Here is a 13,401-nt window from a genome sequence, read left to right on the forward strand (position 1 = left end):
CCATCTTTTCAACACCTTTCCATCCTAATCCAATATGTTTTTCTATTCAAAATTGATGTCGACGCAAATAATGAAAACCCTTGATGACCAAGAGACTTCTGGAAGAGAAAGGTAATTGTGTCGTGGTTAAAGTCCTGGAAGCTTAACATTTCCCAACCACTGTGGGTTTTTTGTTTGAAATAGAATTTGAATATTTGATACATTCTTATACACCAGTGAGTCGGAAGGCAATAACCGTGTTCTCTGAGGTAAAAACATTAGTACTGACATAGGATTTTAGTGTATCTGGAAATCGAGAATCTTTCTACGGAAAGTGGTGTGAATGGGTGAGTTTGGTTTTACTCCGCTTTTAGCAATTTTCCACCAATATCACGACGGGGAACACCAGAAATTGCCTTCACGCAATATACCGATGTGGTATATAGAACCCAGGGCTTTGGCGTGACGAGCGAATGCTTTACCACTAGGATACCCCACCTCCTCTTGAGAGTGGAACAAAAGGGTTCTCCAAAGCATGTTTCTGGAGATATGTGCCCGGCACAAAGCAAAAAGTTCGAAAACACCTGGTGCCATCACAAATGATCAGTGATCTATTGATAATAATATTTAGAGCTATGTTTCCCTTAACTCCAACAATAGTGAGTGAGCGAGTGAGTTAGTATTACGCCGCTCTCAGCAATATTCCGGCTCTATGGTGACTGTCTATAAATAACTAAGTTTAGATCAGACAATGCAGTGTTGAACAGCATGAACATCGTCATATGCCATGCATCGTATGAACTGGCATACGAGATGATATGTGTGAACCAGGTATGCGAACCTGAACACCCAATGCCATTAGTCGCCTCCTACAACATGCATGGGTTATTGAAAGTCAATTCTAACCCAGATTTTTACGGGTGGACCAACAGGAATCTGTGCCTAATCATTGTCAGTATTTTATTACACTGACATGTTGCATTATAAGACCTCAAAATATTGTCAACAAAGGGTATTTTATAATTGAATAAAGCCTTATTTATGACTGATTCTTTGTCACATCAGACCCCCACGTTTAGTTTAGCAGTTGGTCTGTACTTGCCAAGGACCAACTGACTCCTGTTTCAGTCAGTTGTGCTAATTCCTGTTTCATTACCCTGGAACAAACTCTAGCCGGTATGGGATTTCGTCTGATATGGGGTGGTATACGAACTAATACTACCATCCATATTTCCCTACCTGAAGTCGAGGTTTGCTTTTTCAACTGACAGCAGTACCAAATGTATTATATGTATTATTTTCAGTCCTGAATAGATTATGTCTTATTCATGTAATTTTCCAATGTTAACTGTGACCATCCCCAGGTCCCATCCGACGTCAGTAAGTTACAAACGAATTGTCTGGTCGCCGTCTTGCCCTTAGCACGACAATGACAGTACCCACTGGGTCAGTGCATACCAGTGTAACGAACCAGTCAAAGACACGCCATGACAGGATAGGCAAGCCCGAAATAAGATTTCTACCGCTCGTCTAACAGCTATCTAATAATAATTTGCGGCTCTGTCGAGCCCATCAAAGATCATCTTGTATTCTTGATCTATGTGAGTCTGGGTCATTATATAGCGTTCCCATCCAGAGTACGGACAGGTGGCTTGTCGCACCGAATTAAGCCACCGTCGTATAAGGTTATACCATGGTCCATACCGGAATGGAAAATACTGACCGTCTAGGAGAGTGCGTCCGATGGGGACTTGACTCAATAGGACTTGTTTGCGAAGACTCCCTGGTAGGAGGTGAAGCCGAGGCAGACAGCCGCCAATTAGCAAACCCGTTATGAGTCAGTGACGACTCCGAGCCCACCGGCAAGTGAATTATCACTTTGCGTGCCCCGTATCACTTAGGTCGGGAACGCTGCGCTTGTATACATAGCTTTCTTGTAGTGCATTTACACTTACAACACGCGCCAATAAATCTGGTTTGCGACACTATCCTTTGTGTGGTATTGTGTGTACATCCAATACCGTGGCTGTGCGATAGACGAATTACAGTGCACGTGATAGACTCTCTGTTATGATAACACATCTCATTTCACCGTCTGTGTTAGAGAGGTTTGGTTAGGGCTTATCACCATCAGACTTGACGTCGATTCCCTGTTGCCATCCGCTTTGGGATGTGTAGATAGAACATGGAAACAAGAGCACAAAGCATGCCAAAAGCAGCACTTCCTGAAAATAACTACAACGGACTTTGGAGGAAGGATCGCTTTTGTAGCCGAGTGAATGTGGCATTTCAGCGTTCAGCTACAGCTGATAACCTCTCTCTTGGGATGAAGGCCATCAGTTTATTGTGACAGAGCTCTATCACTATTCATTGAAAACTTTAATTGTTCAGATTTTCTGGCAACGCCTAACATTCTAACGTTGACATAATTTCCCTGAAGAATAGCCCCGAGCATGAGTGTGTTATGGTCAACGATGTTATTGTGGCATGTGGAAGAAGCATCAACATTTCAATCGGAATGCCGAATCCATCAAAGAGGGAGGAGCCATTTAAATCTAAAGCATCAATGGGGTGAAGTTAAAGCGATACAAATGGACCGAGTGTATTTAACTGGCTGGAAATCAATCCATGTTATTGCTGCCTATTAGCGTTGATTACCACAGCTCTCAAGAACAAATCTAAAAGAGTAACACACATGCGTGTTTTGTCTTCATAAATTTTGAACTCGGTCGTTTTTATACTACAGCGCTACATTGCAATTCAAGACAAATAATCTTGATTATTTAATACCAAGTGGCATTAATGGTGCTTTGCAGAGGTCACAATACGACACGTTTGACAAACATAAACCAGAGAATACAATTTCGGATGCTTTGAGCAACCAATTGCTGCTCTTCTCATTAAGGCACTTCAGAATTCGTTGTCCGTCACTGCAAGCAGAAGTGTTTGCAACAAGAACGTCACCAGAGAAACATTGTCTGCAACAGGTCTCTGGTTAAGAATATATATGTTTACAGTTATGTTTTGTCGTGTGTTTTATGACCGCAGCAGTAGTTTTTGATGTCACAGATATACGATTTGTTCCTAATGACATCATGTTCAAATACTGATAAGAATGTCGTGTAACATATAGCGGTCTTTACAGAATGAGAGTGTTGGAGGGTCGGGGTTTTAGGAGCAGAAAACCTTGGCATGTTGTTTCCAACTCGCTTCAAGGCCCTGTGGTGTGACTTTTCAAAATTTTGAATTGGAATGATTGGAATGACTACTCAAAACAAAATCTCTTTCTGGGGAGTGCCAGCTAATTCATGGGTATCCGATTGCTGGAATGGTCATGATGTGAAAACGAAATATTGGTCTTCCACATATACATGTCGCACAGACAGACCTTTGCAGAATTACATAACACAACAGACTTGCTTGTTCGGAATAAGTTTGAAAGGTACAAACAGGAGGCCAATTATACTCCAATATTCGAAAACACATATGTAACGACAGTATATAATCGGTACGGATGATCTGACACAACCGAATAGTGAGTGAGTGAGTTTATTTTTACGCTGGACTAAGCGATATACCGGCTATATGGCGACAGTCTGTAAATATCATGAGCATCGATGTACGCTCTGACATGTGTCAACCACGTCAACGACCCTGACCACCCGATCCTTTCAGAGTTACTGTCGACGACCAGTTGTAACCCGGATCGTACACACTCCGAATAATTAGGTGTACCCGGTGATTCTGTGTAATATACATGTTTAAGCCTTTATGTTGTGTTTTTCCTAGTTTTAATGTAATCACATGCCAGTAGGTCCGTGAAATTTCTACAACCCAAACAACATTATCGGATAACCATGTAATTGGAGCCTTGAAAAAATGTATACGTGAAACTTCTCTCAACACGATGCATACTCCTGTGATTCGACACCATGCCACGAGGGAGCGCCGACGAATCAGCATGACATGAACAAACCGTGTGTACATGTGCTGACCTCGTCTCTACATGAAAGACATTTCTTACTGGCTTGAAACAAAAATACATAGGTCTACACATTGGCAGCGCCCTGTGGGACATGAGAAAATTGCATATATCAGTGTTTTTATGGGGGATTACTTAAATGTTCCCGAATAAGCTTATGTGGGACGGAGTCCCATGGGTGGCCGGCAGTACGTTATCAGTTTAGAACATTGGGATCGGCTTCAACAGTAGTCAGTAATTATGTTTAGCAGCTTTATCTTAAATTACTTCCGTTGAAAGGTCTCACGGGAGTCATTAGACTAGTTCTGTGGGTCAGTAATACACAGCTGCGCGCAAAGCAGTAACATCTGTGGACAAGAAGGCATCGTGATCGGTTTTAGATTGGGCGCCTTCTTTTGAGATCAGTGTGTGGGAATCATATTCACCAAACGTGTGGCTTGTCATACCTTCCGGTCTACTAGTTTCTGTGTAATGTCTCGTGATCAATGAGAATACGTTTCAGTTATTTATCATTCTTTCAATGTATATTGATTGCAGTAGTTATTGTGATGACAATACTGTCAAATCTAATTGTTTTACTGCCGACGATAAAGATGCATGGTATTCATCCCGAAGTTCGTGTCAATGTTGTAGTTTGTGATGGGGCCTTGTGGTTAATACAAAGGGCTAGATATCAATGGCATTGCTATTCTACAACATGTACGGGCAGCTCTGAAAGAGAATTAACAGAGTTAACTTTAATTCTTGAATACCACCAATGACGGTGTTACATATTTTTTTTAAATTATTCTTGGTCACCAGTACAATAACCTCTGTTGCTTGTGTCATTCTACTGACAGTTTATGGAGGCAGGTGATGAAAAACCTACAACACCATTTGTTCTAGTTTTGAATTACCTACCTGTGTCGGGATCCTCTGATCATTATTTTAGACAACAGTTTGAATTTGCTAGACACCTACCCCAACATTAGTTGTTAAACGCTAATGGTGGTTTCAGTGGGGAATACATCCCGTATTAACAAAAAGTCGTAATTAAAGTACAACACTGCACAAAGTGTTAAAAACTATTTTACTCCAGATTATTCCCCCAATCTAACGCTGATTATTTTTCCTTCAGCTCTCCTACGCCGACACGAACCCGCTGCTGTCTGAGAGAGATAAATACCCATTCTTCTTCAGGACGGTACCAAGTGACTCTGACTTCAATCCAGCGAGACTGGCGCTCTTAAGGAACTTCAACTGGACACGTGTGGGGACGCTTTTCCAGTTTGATCCCAAAGGGTCACCCAAGTACAATTACGTGAGTCCAAATTCTTACTGATGGCTCTCTGTGACGTTTTAATTTTAAATGCTTGTCTATAAATGATAACCAACCTCAATTTGGCGTGTTATCCAGGTGGGGATAAAACAACCCCTCCCCAACACAGTAAACATGTAGGTGTCATCACATTCAGAAATCCAAACGGAACCTGAACTCATCTGAAAGTCCGACAGCAATGCGTCTATTTGTTAGGTGTGTTATAACATGTTTAAGCGAGTGTGGATTAGGTGCATGTTCACGAATCCTAAAAACAGTAGGATTCCAGTAGCCTGGTGTAGGTGAATCGCGATCTCGTTACTCGTTGAGGCTCACTTTGTTGACTCCTACTCGATCGAGTGCAAGTGCCCTTGGTATCGGGCGCTCTGTACTGGGCATTTTGAAATTCTTTATCTGCAGAAACCTGTTCAAAGTCAAATTACAATGACTGATGATATTCCAACGGTTATTCTGCGACGCTGTTCGTCAAGGAACACTACACAGTGAAAATACCCACGTTGAGTGGCTGGTATGATGCTTTGTAGTCATCCATAAGGACGGCATTGTAACAAATGTGCCTGGCACTTTCATAAATCTATCAAGGACATGAAGGATTGCATCACCTCTGTTGCACCAGTTCATTACTTATGGTCTGCAGCTTCTTTGATGGAGTGAACGTTACCCTTTTCTGAGGCCGTGATTGACCAAATTTACCATGTTCTACACAGCAGTTTGAAAATCTTTTTTTCCCTCCTTACACGACCTCTACCAGATGAAAAATGAACCTACATTGCGGTTTGTCTGTGAACAGACCAGACTGCATCTGACTTGCATTGCAAATGTGACAGACAGCTACGGGCAGCCGCTCGGCTGGACACCGAACTTTCAACTCCAGATGATGAAGCTTGATTGATGCTTGAGATATTCCTCTCGATATTTATTGCTGCCTGGAACATTGCGTAATTTCCTTTCAGTGTCGAAGTTGAGGATATATGACCTGATGACATGAAACACTTTATGGACATTGCATCTTTTACTGTTTGTAACGACACTCCAGGGTTGCTTTTTGCCCCGTCGATGTGATCAAGTGAATGATGAACTAGCAAGTAATGGCCCTGAAATGTCTTCACAATGAAGAAATTATTAGTCAGTTCACGTTCATGTCTTTATCATCTGCCAACGCCTAGCATCAGGGGTGATCTGAAGGTCGATCTATTGGTTGTTTGGGGATATCTGTTTCGTGATTTCTTTCTACAGTACCACTGTCTGCCAAGCAGAGGAGCTGCAATGAGGCGACTGACTTCAGATGACCCAGCTTTCAAAATTTCTCTAGCGAGGTCTTCAGTTGTGTGGCATCTTCTTACTGACCTATGAAGAGTCCATATACAACCTACCACAACTACGTACTCACTAGCATTATTGGAAATCACACATAGTGTGATAGACATGATTTTGTTGTTCCTCTTCGAGGAAGTCGGGTTGTCAGATTTAACACCTACTAGATGCATCCTAGTAGAACATCCTAGTACAACAAACGTTAATGCTTCAAGAAGATGTGGAGCAAAAGTCAGTAAGCGAATGCAGTTAGTCTTGTGCCACTCTCAAGTATAGAAGTGTAGTCCAGCAATACCACAACTCAGACTGTGGAAACCTTTGTACGGGCAACCTTTGTAGTGGTATTATATGTTTTGGATTTGTCACTTCTGCAGAAAGGTCTGACAAGTGAATAACGTTCCTTGTTATATTCGAACCAGAAAGGATCCCGTTCGCGAATGCGATTCTGTCAGCCACTGCGATACAAACCGGATTATTTTCCTGACTGACGTAAATAACATGGGTTGCTTTCACAGATCAACAAACCGTTGTATTGCTTTACTGGCTGCTGTTATTGGTTCGGATTATTTTATGGCTCAACAAACAATCTCGTATTCACGTACTAGCCTTACTGTTTTTATTACATCAGTACCTTGCAGTATTGAGCTGACGTGCACGTACTTATCCCTGATATCAACATCTCAGGGCCGCTGCATACTTTGTCACACAACAGCTACTGGATGAATTCCGAAGGGTCAGGTACGTTCTAATTGTGCATTTGAGAATCTCTGACCATATGGAAATTGTTCATTTAGATAGCAATAGGTCTTTCACAAGTGTTCATAAACCGAACAACAACTGCCCCAAACTTTCCTTTGCCAGACACTTATTTCATGCGACCAGGGTTGCCTTTACGTCACAATACATGTTAGTATTTCTATTGTAATCTGATCTTCCTCTGGCAGTCTTTAAACAATCGTAATGGACATGATGAACGAGAAAACTTATGCTTAGAAAAAGTGATATAACATTGCAACGAATCCCATTTTAAGCCTTCACCCTCAGCATGAAGCAATCAAAATAGCATTGACAATATCACAAGTCGTTTACATGACAGAAAGATAAAGCAGTTTTTTTACATTTGTTTTAATAATTTAATAACAGCTGGCCTGCACCTCGACGAAATGAAATTACGTTTGAATTATGGGATGTTGATTATGAAAAAAGGAAAATGAAAAATGCCACCTCAGCATCACAGAGCGCGCTACTCTCCATCTCCTGTGGCAGGCGGATCGAACGGATGCTGTATAACACTTACTCATCCCCGTAGGTTACATCGACATTAAGTGTCTTAACTGCCTCTGTCTCTCGGAATCTTTTCTGTCACAATCTGAACCTCTGATTCTGTTTTACTTTCTCGATCCCTTATTTCCCTTCATCCTGAACGTTCATCTCTGGCTCTCTGACTTATCATACCAACGAGGTCTTGCTGTAGGTTCTGTCTCTGGCTCTCTGACTTAACATACCAACAAGGTCTTGCTGTAGGTTCTGTCTCCGGCTCTCTGACTTATCACACCAACGAGGTCTTGCTGTAGGTTCTGTCTCCGTCTCTCTGACTTATCATGTCAACACGGTCTTGCTGTAGGTTCTGTCTCCGGCTCTCTGACTTATCACACCAACGAGGTCTTGCTGTAGGTTCTGTAAGTCATACCAACAAGGTCTTGCTGTAGGTTCTGTCTCCGGCTCTCTGACTTATCACACCAACGAGGTCTTGCTGTAGGTTCTGTCTCCGGCTCTCTGACTTATCATACCAACACGGTCTTGCTGTAGGTTCTGTCTCCGGCTCTTTGACTTATCACACCAACGAGGTCTTGCTGTAGGTTCTGTAAGTCATACCAACAAGGTCTTGCTGTAGGTTCTGTCTCCGGCTCTCTGACTTATCACACCAACGAGGTCTTGCTGTAGGTTCTGTAAGTCATACCAACAAGGTCTTGCTGTAGGTTCTGTCTCCGGCTCTCTGACTTATCATGCCAACAAGGTCTTGCTGTAGGTTCTGTCTCTGGCTCTCTGACTTAACATACCAACAAGGTCTTGCTGTAGGTTCTGTCTCTGGCTCTCTGACTTATCACACCAACGAGGTCTTGCTGTAGGTTCTGTCTCCGGCTCTCTGACTTATCATACCAACACGGTCTTGCTGTAGGTTCTGTCTCCGGCTCTTTGACTTATCACACCAACGAGGTCTTGCTGTAGGTTCTGTAAGTCATACCAACAAGGTCTTGCTGTAGGTTCTGTCTCCGGCTCTCTGACTTATCACACCAACGAGGTCTTGCTGTAGGTTCTGTCTCCGGCTCTCTGACTTATCATACCAACACGGTCTTGCTGTAGGTTCTGTCTCCGGCTCTTTGACTTATCACACCAACGAGGTCTTGCTGTAGGTTCTGTAAGTCATACCAACAAGGTCTTGCTGTAGGTTCTGTCTCCGGCTCTCTGACTTATCATGCCAACAAGGTCTTGCTGTAGGTTCTGTCTCCGGCTCTCTGACTTATCACACCAACAAGGTCTTGCTGTAGGTTCTGTCTCTGGCTTTCTGACTTATCACACCAACGAGGTCTTGCTGTAGGTTCTGTCTCCGGCTCTCTGACTTATCATGTCAACACGGTCTTGCTGTAGGTTCTGTAAGTCATACCAACAAGGTCTTGCTGTAGGTTCTGTCTCCGGCTCTCTGACTTATCATACCAACAAGGTCTTGCTGTAGGTTCTTTCTCTGGCTCTCTGACGTATCATACCAATGTGTGTGTGTGTGTGTGTGTGTGTGTGTGTGTGTGTTTACGACTGAAAGTCTTAGTTCCGTTGCTTCTCTCTCTGTTTCTTTCTGACCTGCTATATCTCGGCACCTGTACTCTACTTCTACGAGCTAATGTCCAGTTTGATGTCCCTCTAGCCATCCAACATGTGTCAGTCTGTATTTGTCAGTGTGACATCAGCTGTGACTTCGTTATGTAGTTAGGTAGCTTTGTGTTTGATCTCAAGCCACAGCCGAGTACGAGCCTCGGCTTGGATACAACGTGTGAATCGTACATATGGTTACTTACCCCCTGTGGAATTAGCTGGAACTCTGCCAGACATGGTGAAATCTGTCTTCGCTAAAGTAAGCATCATTCAAAGCATTCCTGTTGGCTTTGTTTCATGTGTGTAACTAGCGAATCTCATTCTGTTTTCGTCTCGCTTTTTCCCCATTCATTCCCAAGTCGACTGAAGTTAAGTGCATTATCAGGTCTTCGTTATGCTTTTTTGACGGCCAGGTTTCTCATCGCCTGTGTAAGATCGGGGAGTTTTTGACAGTTGCCCATCGGGACTGTCATCTTCATGCTACTTGCTTCACACTTGAGAAGTTACATCCGGTAATGTCTGCGGAGTAACACCACGTAATGGGAGAACAGCCGGAAGAGGTAGTCTTCTCTTTACACAACATGGACTAATAAACCTTCTCGATAATCCGCCGGAAATACACATATCGACCCAGATTCCGAACAGATGGGCCCGCAGGTGGTGTGTTGAGGTACTAATTTCATCAAACGATTAGTCACTGGAAGAAATAGCAATGAGTATTACACACACTAGGGTGGTGGCAATGTTCTGCGAATCAATAGTCATACGTGTTTGAAAGTTGAGGAGAATCTGCCAAATGTGAAATAAAACTGTTAAAAGGGGTATATCAAGTGATTGGTATGATATAATTACAAAGATGTATATTCAAGGTTTGTTGAAATACATTAACGAACAATCAGTTTGATGTCCGTTTTAAGGCCATGATATGATAAAAAAAAGTGAATCATGCATTACTTAAGTGATGAATTACATCAGCAGCCTCTTTGCGTCATATTTCATTTTAATACCTGGAATTATATTTAGTGTTATCAAAAGGCCGTATATAGCATTGCCATTTATTTCTGGTAACCTTTTTAATCAGGGTCATTGCTAAAAGATATTAACGCACTAGGGCTGAAAATTAGGACAAAAACATTTTATCGATCGGTGAAGAGATCCTTTCATATTTATTAAAAGGAAGTGCTATATTGAAATTACCACCCCTTTTACATGTCGCTAAAACTGTATTAATGAAGGCCGTCTTCTCTCACGTCCGCGCTTTCGGACGTGACGTAATAGGGAGCGGTAATCGCATTATACTCTCGTATCCCGAACTTCAATTACCTCCTTATTGCCCTAATCAATACTGGTCCCATGACGAGATGGTATTGTTTGTAACAACCACCCTACACGCATATCAAACAACGTGACAATTAAAGTCAAGGATTCTGTAAATACTTCTCGCTCTAAATACATAACGGAATCGAGGGCAGAGTTACCATATTTTATCTCGCTCGAGGTTCCCAAAACGAACTGAAGTGCGTATGTTACTCGTCATATTTGTATGCACTCACGTAGACCTGAACTAGATCGTTAATGTTGACATATAGATAAAACAGCCCCGTCATTGATAGGTGCGCCTTTCACATATACTCTTCAATAAAAGTAGGGGAACCTGAACTTTGTAGTCTGGTAGAAAGAAAACCCACTGAGGAACGTTACAATGACATTCATTTTGTGTATGCAGCCTCATTTCACGTTATCACCACACGCAAACACAATGCATGAGAAGCACGTGCACAACGTGGAGCCTCCAACAAGTGCATGGGGTGTCCTTATGAACCTTGACGTCTTTCAGCCAGGTCGATAAATCATTGTAGATAATTCTTTCCGATAACGTTCTTGCATCTGTGCATGGACAGGGTTTTCAGGGTCACATCACACACTACTGACTGAAAATTGTAAACCTGAAATGTTCATGTCATACTCCAAACACCCAACAAGGGGAATAACTGAACGAACGGCTTTACTTTGAATGAAATCCATGTGATGATGCATTCTCAAAACATCCATTATTATTGTATCAACATTGATTTAGTCCCATGTATCTCCCAAATTCGACAATCGTACATTGAAAGCACTGTTCCCCTACTTTTTTTAAGAGTATATAGTAGGCATGTGTTTTTTTCACAAACAATACACTTTGGTGGTGTGTCCTATTTAAGCCCTTGTTCATGACTGGCGGCAACTACTGAAAATACCAGGGCCCACTTGCACAAAGCAATCTTAGCGCTACGACTGTCTTAAGCCTATGTTGAAGAATAGGAGTTACAATCATTGTAGCGCTAAGATCACTTTGTGCAAGTCAGCCCAGATCAAGATGCCTTGAATAATTACATGTGCATGAATATTTATATAGAAATGATTAATATTCTGATTACGAGACATTTTGCTTTGTCAGTGCGTTGTAAATCTTTAGATTATACTTAAGGTGGACTGTAAGACACATTTCTACATAATTATAGAGTCAAGTTGCTGTTTTCTTTCAAACTTGTTTTAGATCAAACAGACACGCATTTGCATGTCTCTTATCTAAACACATGCGACCATTACTCCTCAGGTGTTGGGTTTTATGATTGGGAAAATAACTCAGGACACTCCCCTGCTATGTGTGACATTTTCCGATGACATGATATCTCCTGATCACAAATGCTAAAGCTTAGAATCCAGTTGTATTAAGACCCACATCATCAGCCATTAACCGACTGATGGCGGTTCTCATAACATGGGTGTAACGAATGCATAATGTTGTAAAGTCGTCAATGAACATTATCAAAACAAGAATACGTCGACTCGTATTTACACGTACCTATGCGCGTTGGATGTGAGTGAGTTTAGTTTTACGCCGCACTCAGCAATATTCCAGCCATGTAGCGGCGATCTGTAAATAATCGAGTCTGGACCAGATAACCCAGTGGTCAACAGCATGATAACCGAACTGTACAATTGGGAACTGATGACATGTGTCAACTACGTCAGGGAGCCTCATCACCCGATCCCGTTAGTCGCCTCTTACGACAAGCATACTTGCCTTTTATGGCAAGCATGGGTTGCTGAATGCCTATTCTAGCTCGGACCTTCACGGGTCTCGTTAGATGTTGACAATGACATGTCCGATGTGTTCCTTTCTCTGTGTACACGCATGTATGCATATATAAATACACTATCTGTAGATGTGAACACTACTCTAAATACGTCTTTATATATCATTCATATAAACATTGAGTGATGTTTGTCTGTATTCGCAATCGATATGTAAAATACTTAAATATATATATACACCATCAGTGTGAACATATTTTCACGAACTCCTCGCACAGATGTGAACACTTGTTTATACAGTTCTGTATACACCTTCCATGTGAATACATGTCCGTATTCGCCATCGATATGAATCAACATTGGTTTTCTTGTCTACATGCTGTTGTATACATCATCGACATCAACACTGGTGTATACCCTGTTGTATACACCATCGACATCAACACTGGATTATACCCTGTTGTATACACCATCGACATCAACACTGGTTTACACCCTGTTGTATACACCATCGACATCAACACTGGTTTACACCCTGTTGTATACACCATCGACATCAACACTGGTATATACCCTGGTGTATACACCATCGACATCAACACTGGTTTATACCCAGTTGTATACACCATCGACATCAACACTGGATTATACCCTGTTGTATACACCATCGACATCAACACTGGTTTACACCCTGTTGTATACACCATCGACATCAACACTGGTTTATACCCTGGTGTATACACCATCGACATCAACACTGGTTTATACCCAGTTGTATACACCATCGACATCAACACTGGTATATACCATGTTGTATACACTCTCGTTATCAACACAGGTTCATACCCTGTTGTATGTA

General features: G+C 42.0%; 1 protein-coding gene across 1 annotated transcript in view; it reads left to right on the forward strand.

Moving 5' to 3' along the window:
- LOC137261882 (gamma-aminobutyric acid type B receptor subunit 2-like) overlaps positions 1–13,401 on the forward strand; it is a 156,393-nt gene that overhangs the window by 99,685 nt on the left and 43,307 nt on the right. Inside the window, exon 5 of the mRNA XM_067799689.1 lies at positions 5,079–5,261. Coding sequence (XP_067655790.1) covers positions 5,079–5,261 — 183 coding nt within the window. The remainder of the gene's footprint in view (positions 1–5,078; positions 5,262–13,401) is intronic.

This window comes from Haliotis asinina, chromosome 14, assembly GCF_037392515.1.
Source record: "Haliotis asinina isolate JCU_RB_2024 chromosome 14, JCU_Hal_asi_v2, whole genome shotgun sequence".
NCBI lineage: Eukaryota > Metazoa > Mollusca > Gastropoda > Lepetellida > Haliotidae > Haliotis > Haliotis asinina.